Consider the following 14718-nt stretch of genomic DNA (forward strand, 5'->3'; position numbering starts at 1 on the left):
AGAAGAGACTGGCGTCATCCTCTTGACGCTCCCCCTTCAGATACTTGTACACATTGATGAGATCCCCTCTCAATCTTCTCTTCTCCAGGCTGAACAGGCCCAGCTCTTGCAGTCTTTCTTCATAGGAGAGGTGCTCCAGCCCTCTAATCATCTTGGTAGCCCTCCGCTGGACTCTCTCCAGGAGTGCTATGTCTCTCTTAAATGAAGCAACTTTCTGTTAGTTAGCACAAATATGTAGTTTATCTCCTAATCCCTGTACAAATCCTATTTACTCTGGCCAAAAAGTTAGGTTTCAAAATGTCTGGCAGAAGCTGCTGTGCTCCTTAACTCTTCTAGCCTTCATCTAGTTGAAAAAACAGGCATGTCATCTGCGTGCCTATTAGCTGTGGGTTATAGCCAAGATGTCACATCATTATTTTGTGACATGCTACTGTTTATGGTGATGTTGTTTATTTACTTCTGACCATTCAAGTTATGTGCTGCAAATTCCCATGAACGGTTAACCAACAACTTGGGGAAATAAAGCGTTAAGATATCTTTTGGAGGAAAACATAGTGTAGTATAAAGGGATCATGCTCTTTTAAAAATAAAATCATATGCAATAAGTAACCTAAAATGTGAAGCCTTGAAATAGGAATCTAATCTGGGAAAGCACAGTGGATTACATGGAAAAAAGCTATGTGGGGGACTTTTTTTCTCCTCCTTGTTACAGACTCTGTTTTACTAGATGTTAAAAGGTTGAGTGGATTGAGTCTTTGCTGCTAGATTACAGTATGAGTTTTCAATTAGACATGTAATTTCAACAAAAAAGCATTTAGCAGTCTGCTCTCCAGCTATTTTTCAGAGCTTTATTCATAACTCAAAAAGTAATCAACTTGTATTTTATGAGCATGGCTCTACTCCTCGGGTAGATGTCTCTTCTGGTTTTTGAATCAAAGATACACAGCAGCCAGTTTAGGCAGCTGCTTCAAAAATACTAGTTAAGAAACTGGGATACAGAATCCCGTGTGTAGCTTTTTGTCACATTACTGCATGTAGCATACTAAGATATCCTCAGACTTCTAACTAGAAAGGCTATTTAAAGTGTCTTGATTTTTAGCTTTAAAAGAAGCAATGAATCGTCTTTAGACACTAGGAGACAGGAAGGGCAGCTAAGCAGATGAATATAGAGACAGGAAAGACTGCTCTCTGTGTTTAGAGGAACAGGAAGGAAACAGCGTATGAGAGAAGCAGGAGTCATAACCATTTGAGTTGTAAGGTAAGCTAAATTGAAGTGGGCAGTTGGCTGTTTCATCTGAAACTTCCTAATATGTGTAGGGCTTATCAAACAAAAAACATGCTCTGTTATGTTAAAGCAAATTAGGAGTTTTAATTTATACTGCCCTAGATGTTTCTTCCTCCTGCTTTGAAATGAGGGACTTTTCCTAAAATTAGTTATGGTCTGTGTCTTCCAGTGTTGATTTATGCAGTGCTTTTATGCATTAAAAAGTTTCCAGAGTGAGACGTGGAGCGCTTACCAGGAGGTCCTTCCCATTGGAGGGTAGAAAGAAGAGTCCTCAATTTCAGAAGTACTCTTATGGTGAAAGTGTCTTCATTTTACCTGACTGATATTAGGAGGTTCTCTATTTTTCTGCACAGTGCAGAGCTTAAGTAGCTAGTAGAGTTCCCACTCTGATGCTTGTCTCCATGTTTGAGAAGAGAAAATTCATGAGTAGGGAGACACTGAACTTGGCTTCAGGGCTGTGCTTCTAGAGCTGGCAACCAGAAACAGGTGCTCCTTCATGGATCCCTCTAAACATCACATGTGATTCTGGCTGCTTTGCTGATCTTTTCGTTGTCTTCCAACTCCAAAGAGGAAGCGTGTGAGTTATCTTTATGCTGTTAGTATTTCCCCCTCAGTGAACGGCACGTGAAAGAGAACAGCAATACCACGTTTTGCTACAGTGGCTCATCAAAGGTTGTGTTGGTGACTAAATTTCCTGCATAACCTTGTGTGCAAACCAAATAACTTCGTTTGGCATGATTGTTATATACAAAAGCAAAATGACTAATAGGTTTTTAAGCCTCTGTGGGAAAGCTTGTCTAGAGGAATCTGAAAAGAATATAAAATACTAACCAAAGTACCAGTGCACTCAGCAACCCCAAATAACTAGAATGGAGAGGTCGGAAAGGTAGTCCTACTTTGTTGTAAGTTAGTAACCAGAGAGTGTAAATTCACTGAAATATGTGTGATCGGGTTTAGAGCTTACTGTTTCAGCATCTTTCTCTGTGTCTTAGGGCTATTTTGCAGCAGCAGCTATTTGTGATGGTGGTGGTTGTGGTGGTCGGTTTTCCAAAATACATCACGTGGAGGTTGTGCCTAAATCACTTCTTAAATACAAGCATATGGCCATAAAAATATATATATATATTTTTAATCCTTTGTCTCCCTTTTTATAGCAAAGGGAAGTTGTAACTTAAGGTTCTCATTTTCTTCTGGCATCTCTCCAGAAAAATTAGTGAAGTTGTTGCCTTAATCTCATGTTCTGTAAAATCTCACTGCCAGCTCCATTTAATTAACAAGTATTAACGAGGGTGCTAAAATTAGTAAATTGGTGCATCATAGTTCTGATTTTGCTCACAGTATATTGACAATATTCATTTGGAACAGTTGCACTTCATGATGAAATAAGCAAAGCTTTTTGTGACTTTCAGCTAATTTTATTGCCAGGAATGCTGGCAACTTAGAAATGCTATGTCATTCCTATCTTTTGGTCAGAAGAAGAGTAATGAAGCATCTCTTGTTTAGTCTAACTGCTCCTATGATGCATATCAGGGTATGGAGGCAAAGTGTGCTTGTTCCCAAATAGAATACTTAGAAAAAACAGATACATCCTTCTCATATTAGTATGGTACTGTCCTCTAAGAGAAGCAGAATTTTTCTTTAGAGTCAGGACAAGGCAGAAAAGAGGTGAATTCGGCTCTTCATCCATGTACTCATCTGTAGCTGTATCTTGCTCTCTGAAGGTGTGAGGAAAGAAGTGATAAGACAACCCTGTAACTTTATGTACAATAGTTACTGGAAAAAGTAATCGGCTGCAAGCTACATGTTGGCCAATTTTAACATGACACATCATAGCTTAACCTGTTAAATAGTTATTTTAGTAGACTAGTAAAATTGAGATGTTTGTATAATAATGCAGATTGTTCTCTGTAATATCTAACTTCAGTTTCTAAAGAAGTCGTCTTTCCTATAAAGTGGTCTCAATCAGAGCTCCAGGTGGGGTCTCGTAGCTTCTGATAAGAGAAGCTCATGCCCAGGCTTTTAGTAGGGAATTAGTAGGGGTTTGCTGTTTTATCTAGTTACTTGTGTTCATGACAGCTGTGGGTACCAAATCTCCCTGAAACTTCTAGTTCAAATTTAGTCAAAAACTGAAATTTGCGCCCAAAATTGTGGGAAACTGACAAATATGAGTACTGCATGATTGCACAGCTTAAAGAAATCAGGCTAAAAAAAATTTTTTTGGAGTTTACTATCTTCCTGTCTCCTGCAGAAACTAAATGAAACAGCTGCTGCATGTAATCAGTTCCCTGATGCCTCAAGGGCTTCAGGCACACTTCAAACTCTATGCGGAAAACAGGAGTGACTAACCTCCTGAGGAGTGAAATGCTTTAACCTTTCTGGGATTTGGGGGCTGTCTGGGATACGTATATGAAAACTTACGATTTGTGATAAATGAGAGGCCAGACTGGAAGACTTATTTCTGGCCTTAAAATGCATGAGTTCAGCTTTCATAGTCTAGTAACAAAACTCAAAAAGTTTTCTCCTGTGGTCCAAATGCTGCAGCTTTAGGGATGCCATACTTCTCATTTGTATGGCTCTACAATTCTTGTGTTAATTGTAACTTTTTTTTTTAAACCTGTTTCTTTGGATTAACCAACTGCTTTTCAGACTCATTCAGCATACTTTGCATCTTCTAAGCTGTAACTGATCAGAACTTTAATTTCATCTCGTCTCCCGTAGATAAAGGACAAAGATAGCGCAGCCTAGACTAGAACTTTGCACCCTATCAAACCTGTAACGCAAAGCAGAATTACCAAACTTGTTTAAACGTTACTGGTTCTTAGCTTTATTGTTAATAAGCATGCGAGACTGAAGTTGGTCGTAGTTTAAACTATGACGTGTGTTTACAATTCAAGTGAACTAATTAACATCTTAAAACATACAGTAGGGACTGGAAGGAAACTTGTGTTAGAGTTTTATAACTTAGAATTCTGACAAAGGTATCTAGGCTTCCTTAATGAAAGGAGACAGGTGGCGATATCTGAGCCAGCAGATTCTTTTCTTTAAATACTTGTCAGACATGTATGCCGGCCCCCTCCTCGGTTTGTGTTTCTGAAGAGACAAAGTAGATGATGTAATTTATCCTGGAAAGCAGTGGTGTTTTACATGCATTTCCAGGTAATTATATGAAGCCTGCAGCCTACTTCTTAGACGCTTCATGTGAGCGTGCTAATTCCATCATGATGTTCTAACTGTGCTTGTTTTGGAAGGTCGGAACAGAAGCTGCTTTGAGAGGTAGGTGGAGAGGAAAACAGACTGGGATACATTACCTCAAAAGAACATCATCTTTGTGCATTAAGAATCTGTTCAAACCAGAAGTTTGCAGTTAATTTATGATACCTAAAACCCAAGTTCTGAAAAGCCTTTGCTAGATTCTTTTATCTTCTCCTTACCTGCATGCTTCTAAATGCTTTATTTTTTTTTTCCATTGGAGATTTAAGTTCCTGTTGTTCTGTTCCTTGCTCAGCCCTTATACATAAGAGATGGTTTAGATACAAGCCTTGAGTAAAATCAAAACCTTCTAAAAGTGTGGAGCAGAATGTGAAAATAAATAATTAGTAAGACTTGGCAAATCCTTTCGTTTGTGTGATGTGCTATGGCTAGGGAAGCTAGTGACTTATCCTAAACCCTAAGAGGGGATAAACTTATCACAAACGGGTATAATCCAGATATCTAAGATACACAAGCGTCGAGACTTTGACAGTATCAACACACAGCTAAACAGAAATTTTGCTCCAGTTAGGAACGTGCCATCAGATGTCATACGTTATGGTCTTACATGGCACGCTGCCCTGCTGTTGCTATACTGTGGGTGGTAGCTGTGTTGGCCAGGAGTGAAAACTTAACAATGGCCTTTTGTTTTCTTAGTTCCTCATTGTTCCTGCCATCGTGGGTAGTGCCCTTCTCCACCGACTCTCTGATGATCGATGGGAAAAGATAACAGCATGGATGTATGGCATGGGACTCTGTGCGCTCTTCATTGTTTCCACAGTATTTCATATAGTTTCTTGGAAAAAGAGTCACTTAAGGTATCATAATAGCTCTTGTTTATGACATTTGATTTTCATGTTCTGTTATGTTTTTCCCTTATGTTTCTCAAGTAGCCAAAAACTCATGATTTTGAAGAAGGTTGGAGTGGTACCTTGTACTGAATTGTTAAGAAAACCTTGATTCTATTGGAAGAAAAAGTGAGCCAAGCTCAAGTACAAACTTAGTGTCTACTGTCTTTTCATAGGTCCTAGCAGCTCTTAAACAGATTCTCTGCTTCTCATGCATATTCATGACAGGTGTTTCAAATAGATTTTTGTCACGCAGGAGAATGTGGCGGTGATTGTCTAGGTGCACCAGCAAACAAACAAACGAGTGGTTAAGGGATGGAAAGTGAAGGTGGTGTTGCGTGCTGTTGACTACCTCTTTACTAAGAGGAGCAGCTGATGCCATCCATTGTAAGATCACGCATCACTTTAAGTAGATATGTACCAAAACCTTTGTCACAGTCTGAAACAACAATTGCTTAACAGAACAGTAATGCAACAAAACCACATAGTTCATCCTGGCACTAACTGTAGCTATTAACATATGTTGCAAGCTAATACAACTTTCATCTATATAAAAACTTCTGGATTAAGCGCATGGTGGATATAATCCCAGTGTTAGAAATGAGAACGCTTCTCTGGGACTGTGGCATGCTCAAATACTTTGAGGAACGAAAAGAATGTGACAAGAGACTTAGTCTAAAACACAGCTAGCAGCAGAAAGCCTCCTTGGGAGCTAGTCAGCAACAAAACTAAGATGTGATTTATTTTTTATTATTTTTTATTTTTTTTATTTTTTGGCCCTGTTACGACTTCTGTATAATTCAGGGCCCTAAGTTGGATTTTACTGTCACTGAATGGTGACAGTTTCTGGATTAAGCAGAGCTGTTGTGACAACTTTCTGCCTCCTTGCTAGAGAGCAGGAGGTATGATGGGGTGGAGAAGGGGAGAGGAAGGGGAGAATGCTTATCTCCTGCATCTCTTGACTATGACCCTGTGAAGCTGAAGTCAGATGGACGTTTTTCCAGTGGTTTGGAGGGGTTGTGGAAATGACAACATTTTCCCTAAAATGATTCCAAAGTGTGTCAGGAAACAGATTATTTTTAAAAATAATCTTCCAAATTCAGTCTTAGTGACTTGTTGCCTCTCTTTCTAGGACCATGGAGCATTGTTTTCACATGTGTGACAGAATGATGATCTATGTCTTTATTGCTGCATCATATGCACCATGGTAAGAAATCTGAAGCGGAGCTTCAGAATTGAAGCCTCCTCTAATGTGCTTGCCAGTGCTACTTTCCAAAATCTGTAGGTATCTTCATAGATGTAGTTGACCACACTATTGCATTGTGAAATGGAACGTAGTATAATTTCCTAGGGCTTACTTCTTCTGACCTATTGTCTTTTTGTTTTAAGAGGAATGCCTCTTACTTCCTTATTTCTCTTTTTTGACACACATCTGGGAATTGATAGGCTTCCTTCAGAACACAAGTTAGAGAGGTGAACTGAATGACTTAATTCAGGAAAGGATGAATTGATGCCAGGGGAGAGGGGGACTCTCTATCTGCTTACAGACAGAAAGACAATTGATCAGTTTAGAAGACTAATTCATTCAGTAGGATTTACTTCATACGCTGATAGCAACTAGGAAGAATTCCTTGTATATACTTTTTTATAAAATCTCTGCAATGCTTCCAAACTTGGCTTATTAAGTCATTTGTCATAGTTTCCCAGAGGTAAAGCTGAAGTTACCACTTAATTAGAGCAGTAATATTTTTCTCAAAGCTATGAACTCTTTTTAGTCTGAAATACTTGACGTAGTAAGTCGTATCTGTTTCCTTTCTATATTAACTATATTAGCTAATGATTAAGCCTCAACTGTCCTGTTTTGAGTCTTGTTCCCCCTCTCTCCTATTCTTGCTGTGAATTTTGGAGATCACCCTTTAAATGAAGGTACTTGTTTGTCGTGCAGCTGTTGAATATGAAAACTGTGTGGATGTCACCTTATATCTGGCACTATCAAATATGAAAATACCATTTTTGTTAGCCCTCTGCATGTAAATGTTACAAAATTTGAATTTCGGATATCTGCTAATGCAAATCTTTGTCCTTTGTCTCCTTTTTCCCCTCTCTCCTTTCCACATGCCCCTCTGGCAATGGAAGCTTCAAACGGTTTACTAAATTTCTTAAAGCGACTAAATCCTTCTGCCTCTCCGTGAATCTCCTAGTGTATCCTCTGCCATCATGCCTAAGTTAGAGCTTTCAATATTTATTTATTTTCATCAAAAAGCCCCACCACTCCTGTGTCAATATGTTCTATTAATTCATTGCTTCTGTCCATTGAAATCTTTGTACTTCCAGGTTAAATCTACGTGAGCTTGGACCTCTGGCATCTCATATGCGTTGGTTTATCTGGCTAATGGCTGCTGGGGGAACCATTTATGTATTTCTCTACCATGAAAAGTAAGAACTCGTTTGCAGTTAACGTAAAAAAAAAAAAAAGAGCTCCCACCTTTTGATTTCCGTTTAAAGTACTGCTTCACCAAAGAATCTGGCAATTCACGCATTGATCTGAGTGCTTTGAAACAATGGAAGTATGCAATGAAAATTATGCAAGCTTGCATCTTGTCAAAAGATGACTTGTGTTCACTCTGTCATAACATGTCTTTAGGCCATATTATACCCTTCTCGTAAAAGGGTGGGGGGAGAAATGTCCCATTTTAAAACTGTTTGACTTTGGCACTAGTAAAGGAAGAGTGGGGGTGGCTAAGGTACATAAACTAGGGGCATAATAAAGCCGTCATTTCAACTGTTTATGTAGCCTTATGTATAGATTGTATTGCAATATTATGTTGTATGTATACTGAGGCTTATTAACTCCTGCTACTTCTTGTTCCTAGTATGAGATGTGAGTCCTTGAGTTGCAGATCTAAATTATTGAGTATACTTCCATTAGGTATTTTCAGTGGGCAAGACCAACTGTTCTATGTTTTGGAAATGAGCTACTGAGTTTCATGTCAAATGAGAAAATACAAGTTGTCTCAGTGTTTTATTCTCACTACTACTTACTGATTAGATGTGTTGATTCTCATTATTTAGAGAAAAAGGTATTGACTGCAACTGTAGTGTGCCGAGATAAATACTAGCTTTATTTTGGCTAGGTTATCTGTCTGTATAGAAAACTTTTTGAATAGTTTTAATGGATACATGCTAACACAAAACATAAAATGCTTTCTTTCCTGTCAAAGAAAATGTTCCTACTCTTGTACGTACATCTCCTGAAATGACTTGATTTGTTCCTTTTTAGGTATAAGATTGTTGAACTCTTTTTCTATTTAGCAATGGGATTTTCTCCTGCTCTGGTAGTGACATCCATGGTAAGGAATGCAACTAACATTATAAATGTACAAGCTTTCCTTTTTTAACTGGCTTTAAATTCCAGTGCAGCTCTAGGTTTTCTGAACAGATCTTAATTTCAGTCTAATGTAATTATAAACGCTCTCTGTGGAAGAACCAAATATTCAGTTATTATTTTAGGTTTATAGTTTAAATTCAATGAAATACTACTTTTTTTTGCCTCAATAAAGGAACTTAGGTTCCAGGCTTCATGAATACCCCATGTCTGAAAGAATATTGGACAGAACAACTTGATTACTTCCAATTTTGTAAAAATAAGGAAGATGTGAAGTACCTTAACCCATCAAAGCAATATTTCTAGGATTTACTATTTATGAAGTTATTTAATTCCTGCTTACTACCTAAAGTTGAAAAGGAGGATTTTATTTTGGTAAGTGGAATGGACATCTGTCACCATATTTTATCCTTCTTTCTTGGCACACTTAAGACCTCTCTTGAAAATCTAATCAGTTTATTCCTTGGTGCATCTGAAGACAAATAAAGTCTTCTCCCCATCTTGTCCATCTCACAATTTTGATTCTTATTTAACTGTAGTTGCACGTTTTAAATAGCTCTGAATAACTCTCTCTGCTGCAAATGTAAATCTGAATCATAAGGCATAACTTTGTAAATCTGTCCTCTGCAAAGGCCAAGATTTCCTCGAGTCTGCAAGCTGTTCAGAGAGCTGTGAACCTGGGGTTTATAGATAATGCCAGTTACAGTACTTCAGGCATTTCCCACTTGAATTCAGTGCTATACCAAAACCTTGCTTGATACTTCATTCAGCTAGTAGAGTTCATCACGTGTAACTCATGCTTATACACGATAATGTGGTTTTCTTTTTCTCGGTATCTCTGCTCTGCTAACAACCAGGAGGCAAAATGTCCAACTTTGCTCGAGTTGTCCCACTGTTACTTCTATAGTGCTAACTATTGAAACAAAATATATATTCCAAACTATAATCTAAATATTTAAGTATACTGTTTTTGTCACTTGTCAATCTGAGTGAGTTAAACGTACCGTACTATCCAAGATGTTCTGAGTTATGTAATCCAGCTCTTCTGGAAGAAAAATGCACTTTGTGCTTTGTATATAAAATACTGTTTCCCTCCTTTATACCCCACCCCTAATTTCTCCTTATTAATTGACAGAGTAACACCGATGGACTTCAAGAGGTTGCCTGGGGAGGCTTGATATACTGTCTGGGTGTGGTGTTCTTCAAGAGTGATGGAATCATTCCCTTTGCCCATGCCATCTGGCACATATTTGTGGCCACAGCAGCTGCAGTTCATTACTATGCCATTTGGAAGTACCTTTACAGAAGTCCTGCAGACATTATTCGCCACTTATGATATTGGGGGGGGGGATAAAATAAATCTGCACTTGGCCGCTGTAACAGTATTATTTGACTAAAGGAATTTGGGGAAATTGGAAAATTGCACAGGAAAAACTGCACTGACTTTGATAGTTCTCTGAACACAATTACTGTGAAAGGATGTTGTGTGTGTCCTGGAATTGCCCTTCATATGGCAAGTGCTGTAAATAACCAAGATACTGTACTACAGTACTAAGAGTCCATTCCATGTTAGTAGAACTGGCTACCTGATGTTTACAAATAAATTTTGTATTCTCGTTTAATTTTACAATTTTTAACTATACGAATTTTTTCTAAATTAGTGATTCAAATGTTGAAGTCAGTGCAATAACAAAAATGTAACTCTCTTGATTTGAAATTCGTTTCTATCACCTTTCCACTAGTCATTTACTAAACATGAATCACAGATAATCTACTTGCACCACCCATTATCTTGGTATAATGCAACTTTTATAGAAACTTTTTGTGTTTTTTATAAACTTTAAAAATACATTTATTGAACTGAAAACACACAACTGTCATCTATGCAGTTACTCACATTGCAAAATCTTGCAAGAAATGATTACATTCCACATACTGTACTGACAAGCAAACATTGTACCTCTCAAAAGGTTGTATTACAGGTATAGTTGTAATAACCACTTTTGCAGACTAAAATCTAACTGTGATTCTGCCAGGTTTTAACATGAAAACATCTGTAATACTACTGCTCATCTACAGTACCACTTACACGGCACCTTAATTTGGCTGCATTGATGATGGAAGTGAAGTGCTTTAAAGAAACAGGTAACGCTAGTTTATTTTTTCAAGATTCCCAGTTCTACTGCGCTGCCCAGTCAGGCAGCCGTTTGGACGAGAGCACGCTCATCAAGGCTTGGCAGTATTAATGAAAGTGGCCAGCCAATATCGCACTATCCAAATTAGGGAGTTGGTAATTTCTTGAAAATATGTATACATGTACTGGTGCTGTAATATTAAGGCTTGGATTTTCAAAGGGATTTAAATGGGCCGACAGAACCTGTTAACCCCAACGAAAGGTGGTGGAATCTGATGGATGATCTGTTCAGAAAGCAGGTACAGAGCAATCACTGACCACTTAAAAGTCACGGTTATTGGTTCTTCGCAAGCATGGCCTTCTAGGGAGGAAAGTGTGGAGAACCTGACACAGTGTCACTTGTCGTTCTGGGTCTTCACACGGAGTAAAACTGGTCTTTAATTGTATTGCTGTCTTTCTGTACAGGAAAATAAAATGTGGTAGCAAGTTATGATTGTAGAACATGTGCATTAAATGACCAGATGTAGAAGCCTCATTGTAATACTGTTTGTCCAATAACTGTACCCTGTCCCACTATATTATGAATGTCTTATATTAAGATTGACTTTATCTTTTTTCTAATTTACTCACTTTTTCATGTCAGTGTTTAAAAACAAAACGTGTTGCCTTTTTCAGATTTTGTTCTGGATATTGCCTGTCTTCAAACAGTAGGTAGAAAGATAGGGGTGTTTTTCAAGGTACTGTTTAATATTTCACCTAGGTTTGCCAGCAGGTTGCGTATTTTAGAATATATACATTTGTATATGAAATTTGCAAGAGGGATGAACTCAAATCAAGGCATTGAAAAAGAATTGCTGTACAGTGTTAGAGGTGACTGGAAAAACAGCACCACTACAGCAAACTAGTTAACTGCTCCGAAAGAGTATAAATGAAACAGCTGGGCAGGTAATTCCTATTACAACAGTCTCAAACATCTGGATGCCTCAGTTTTTTAACATTGGGTCTATTTTAATATTTTCACTTTTTGTGAGTTCATATACTTTGTTTAAATGCAGTACTGTTAAAACCACTAAAATGCACATAAGTTTTCTGTAGTCAAAAGTGAAACTATTGCTTGAATATGTTTGTTTTTAATTTTAAGTTAATTTTTCATGGCATTTGCTTTTTGGAGTGTTTGAAATGGGTTTTTAAAAAATTTGAACTCGCCAAAAATATTTTGAATTACTGTATTCTAGTCAATATGATATTGAATGTACTAGACTAAACAATAAACATTTTGTGCAATTTGGAAACTTGTGTGTTCTTGTGCTTTTTCCCCCCAGCACTTGATTGCTAAGTGTTTCACATTTACTGCAAATATGCAGGAAAATAAGGGCCTAACAATGTTGCCGCTCTTGGCAGGGGAGATCCAGATTTAAACCTAATGATGCTTATGCTTGCTCAAGTGACTCTCTAAACTAAGAATATTAGGAAAGCGTTGCAATCCAAAATGGTGTCATTTGTGGTGAGAGTTTTATCTGTATGTAAGTTTTGGGTAATAGAGACCTCACCTCCTGCCTGTTTGTGTTCTAGATCAAATAACAAGTTTACTAACTTCTTTATTTACTGCTATACTGCTGTGTAAATCCGAGGAGTAATCTGGCTTCAGAATGATTCAGCGAAAGGTGAAGGTATGGTGGAGAGAGGGAGGAAGAAGAAGAATCCAAAGATGCCTGTGTTTATGAAACTGCGGAGAAGAGGAATCAATATTGAAAGTTCCCATGGTGAGTTTTATGTTGGGGGGGGTTTAATGCAGGTATGTTGTTGTTGTTGTTTGGGGTTTTTTTTTTTTTTTAAATCAAAAACTGACATTGCTTGTATAGGACACTTCAGGATTTTACAAAATGATGATGTTAAAGCATTTCTGAAGTCACTGTTTTTCTGGTGAAGCTGGCTTGGCTTTCTTGTGGTCTGTAGTTGGGACTTTTATTTTCCTCCCTTCTCTCTCCCCCTCCCCCCTGTGCAACACTGAAATACCCCATCTTTCAGGCTGTACTTCACAGGAGCGTACGCATGCTTTTCATAGGAGTTATATAGGAGTATATCTGTAGCTGAACTAAAAATGCATTTCCTTCCCTGGAAACTTGTTTTTAGTGTAGAGACAAATGTTGTGTCAAATGTTATGTCCATTAGCCTCCCCCCACCCCACCCCTGGCCTAATTGCAGCTCTCTAGGCTGATTCCTCCCGAGAGTAACGGTAGTGCTTTCTGCAGTAGCACAGATGAGATTTCTCTGTGGCCCTGGAGCAAATGCTTTTTTTGAAAGCACTTGCCTCTCTATTTTCTAGGTTTTAACAGGACAAGTACGCTGATTCTAAATGAAGCAGTAAAAACACACGTTTTTGGCTTTGCACATGGGCCCTTCCAGATGTGTAGGCTGCAACAGGTACTTTGAACACCGAATATTTTCACTTATTGCTGTTAGGCCATATTTCTTAACACAGTATTATGTGCGTCTCTAAAATAATTAAGTTTTCAACTACAAAACTCATCAAAGAAGCTGATTGAGGCTTCTAGGATGGCTTGCTAGGTGGTAAATCCTGACTAGCGTGCAGGGTAGCTGTGGTGCTTTTGGTATCCTGAAATTGCTGTCTGTCTCATCAAATCCAGCTGGTGCGGTTTACTAGCTTGCTTAAGGTTTGACTGAGTTTCGACTCTGGAAAAAATGCAAACTAGTGGACTGTATCCACGTGTCAGCTGGAAGAAAGTTATGGAGCAGGAAAGGGCGGGTGATTTCTGATTAGCGTGGGCAGGAGCTGGCCATTTCTGCCCCCTGGGAGGGCACATCAGAGGCCGCTCGATGGCCTGCGGTGCCATCTGGGAGAGGCTGCCTGTTCTTGGCAAAAGGTACCGTTTTGGTGAATTGGCTCTGGCTTGGGAGGGGAAAGCAGCGTGGCACGCTGGCCCCGGGGGGCGGCTGGCTGCTCCCAGTACTGCTCCTGCTTGGTGCGCGTGCAGTAGCTGTCTCTTGTGACTCGCAGTCAAGTCTAAAGCCTTAGAGAAACGCAATCTACGGTCGTTTTCATATGAGCTATAAGAAAGTGAATTAAACCCGAGTTATGCGAAGGGATTCATTTGAAAAGGCTTGTTCTAGATGCTGCACTGCTTTTCATAGTGGTTTCTCTTCAACAAAGAACGCGCAGGAAAGTGTTCCTTTTTTCTTTCCATTAACTAAAAACAGTCATAAAAGCATACTTTTTTCCAACTGTCTCCCTCAAAAGTATTACTGTCTCACAGTTCTAGAAAATCAATAAAATTCTTTTAAAGCAGGCTCAGGAATCTCAAAATGGTTTTCACAGCCTTCGTTGTACCTGTTGAATTATGGTGTAAGAGTGAGGGACTTCAAAAACTCTTGGAAATAGATGTTCATCACAGTTTTTCCAGAACTTTAAAAAGCTAAGTAAATTTCAGAATTGTTCAGTGTTAGCAAACAGATAAGAGGGCTCCATTTAATATATTTTTACATAATTTTGTTGTAATTATGTGTTCCTCTTTCACCTGATTTGAAATGCAAAGTCTGTGGCAGGCAATGGCCTTCTTGCGCCTGGCAGCCTTTCTCCGGTGGCACTGGCTGGAGTAACCCACTTCTTCGTTTCAGGGTTCTCGCCGTGGCTGATCTCAAACGGCATTCAGGGTTCATTGTGTTATTTTCCTAGACAGTAAGCGAACTCTTCCATGCCGTTATTCGGACTTTGTAAGCCAGACAGGTGTAAAAACATTTCTAGGGCTTCTTGCTGAAACGTGCATGGGGGGAAATGAACATCTCGGACAGCAGGTAC

The 14718-nt window shown here is 38.7% G+C and overlaps 1 protein-coding gene across 7 annotated transcripts in view; it reads left to right on the forward strand.

Moving 5' to 3' along the window:
• MMD (monocyte to macrophage differentiation associated) overlaps positions 1-12193 on the forward strand; it is a 28078-nt gene extending 15885 nt beyond the window's left edge. For 6 of the 7 annotated variants that reach the window (XM_068913997.1, XM_068913996.1, XM_068913995.1 and 3 more), the window contains exons 3-7: positions 5192-5352; positions 6515-6589; positions 7717-7818; positions 8663-8732; positions 9903-12193. In XM_068913997.1, coding sequence (XP_068770098.1) covers positions 5192-5352; positions 6515-6589; positions 7717-7818; positions 8663-8732; positions 9903-10103 — 609 coding nt within the window. In that variant the 3' untranslated portion in view covers positions 10104-12193. Of the gene's footprint in view, positions 1-5191; positions 5353-6514; positions 6590-7716; positions 7819-8662; positions 9143-9902 lie in introns of all 7 variants that reach the window. The other variant, XR_011135551.1, reaches the window with a different exon arrangement.
• The last annotated feature ends 2525 nt before the right edge of the window (positions 12194-14718 follow it).

The sequence above is a fragment of the Struthio camelus genome, chromosome 19, assembly GCF_040807025.1.
Source record: "Struthio camelus isolate bStrCam1 chromosome 19, bStrCam1.hap1, whole genome shotgun sequence".
NCBI lineage: Eukaryota > Metazoa > Chordata > Aves > Struthioniformes > Struthionidae > Struthio > Struthio camelus.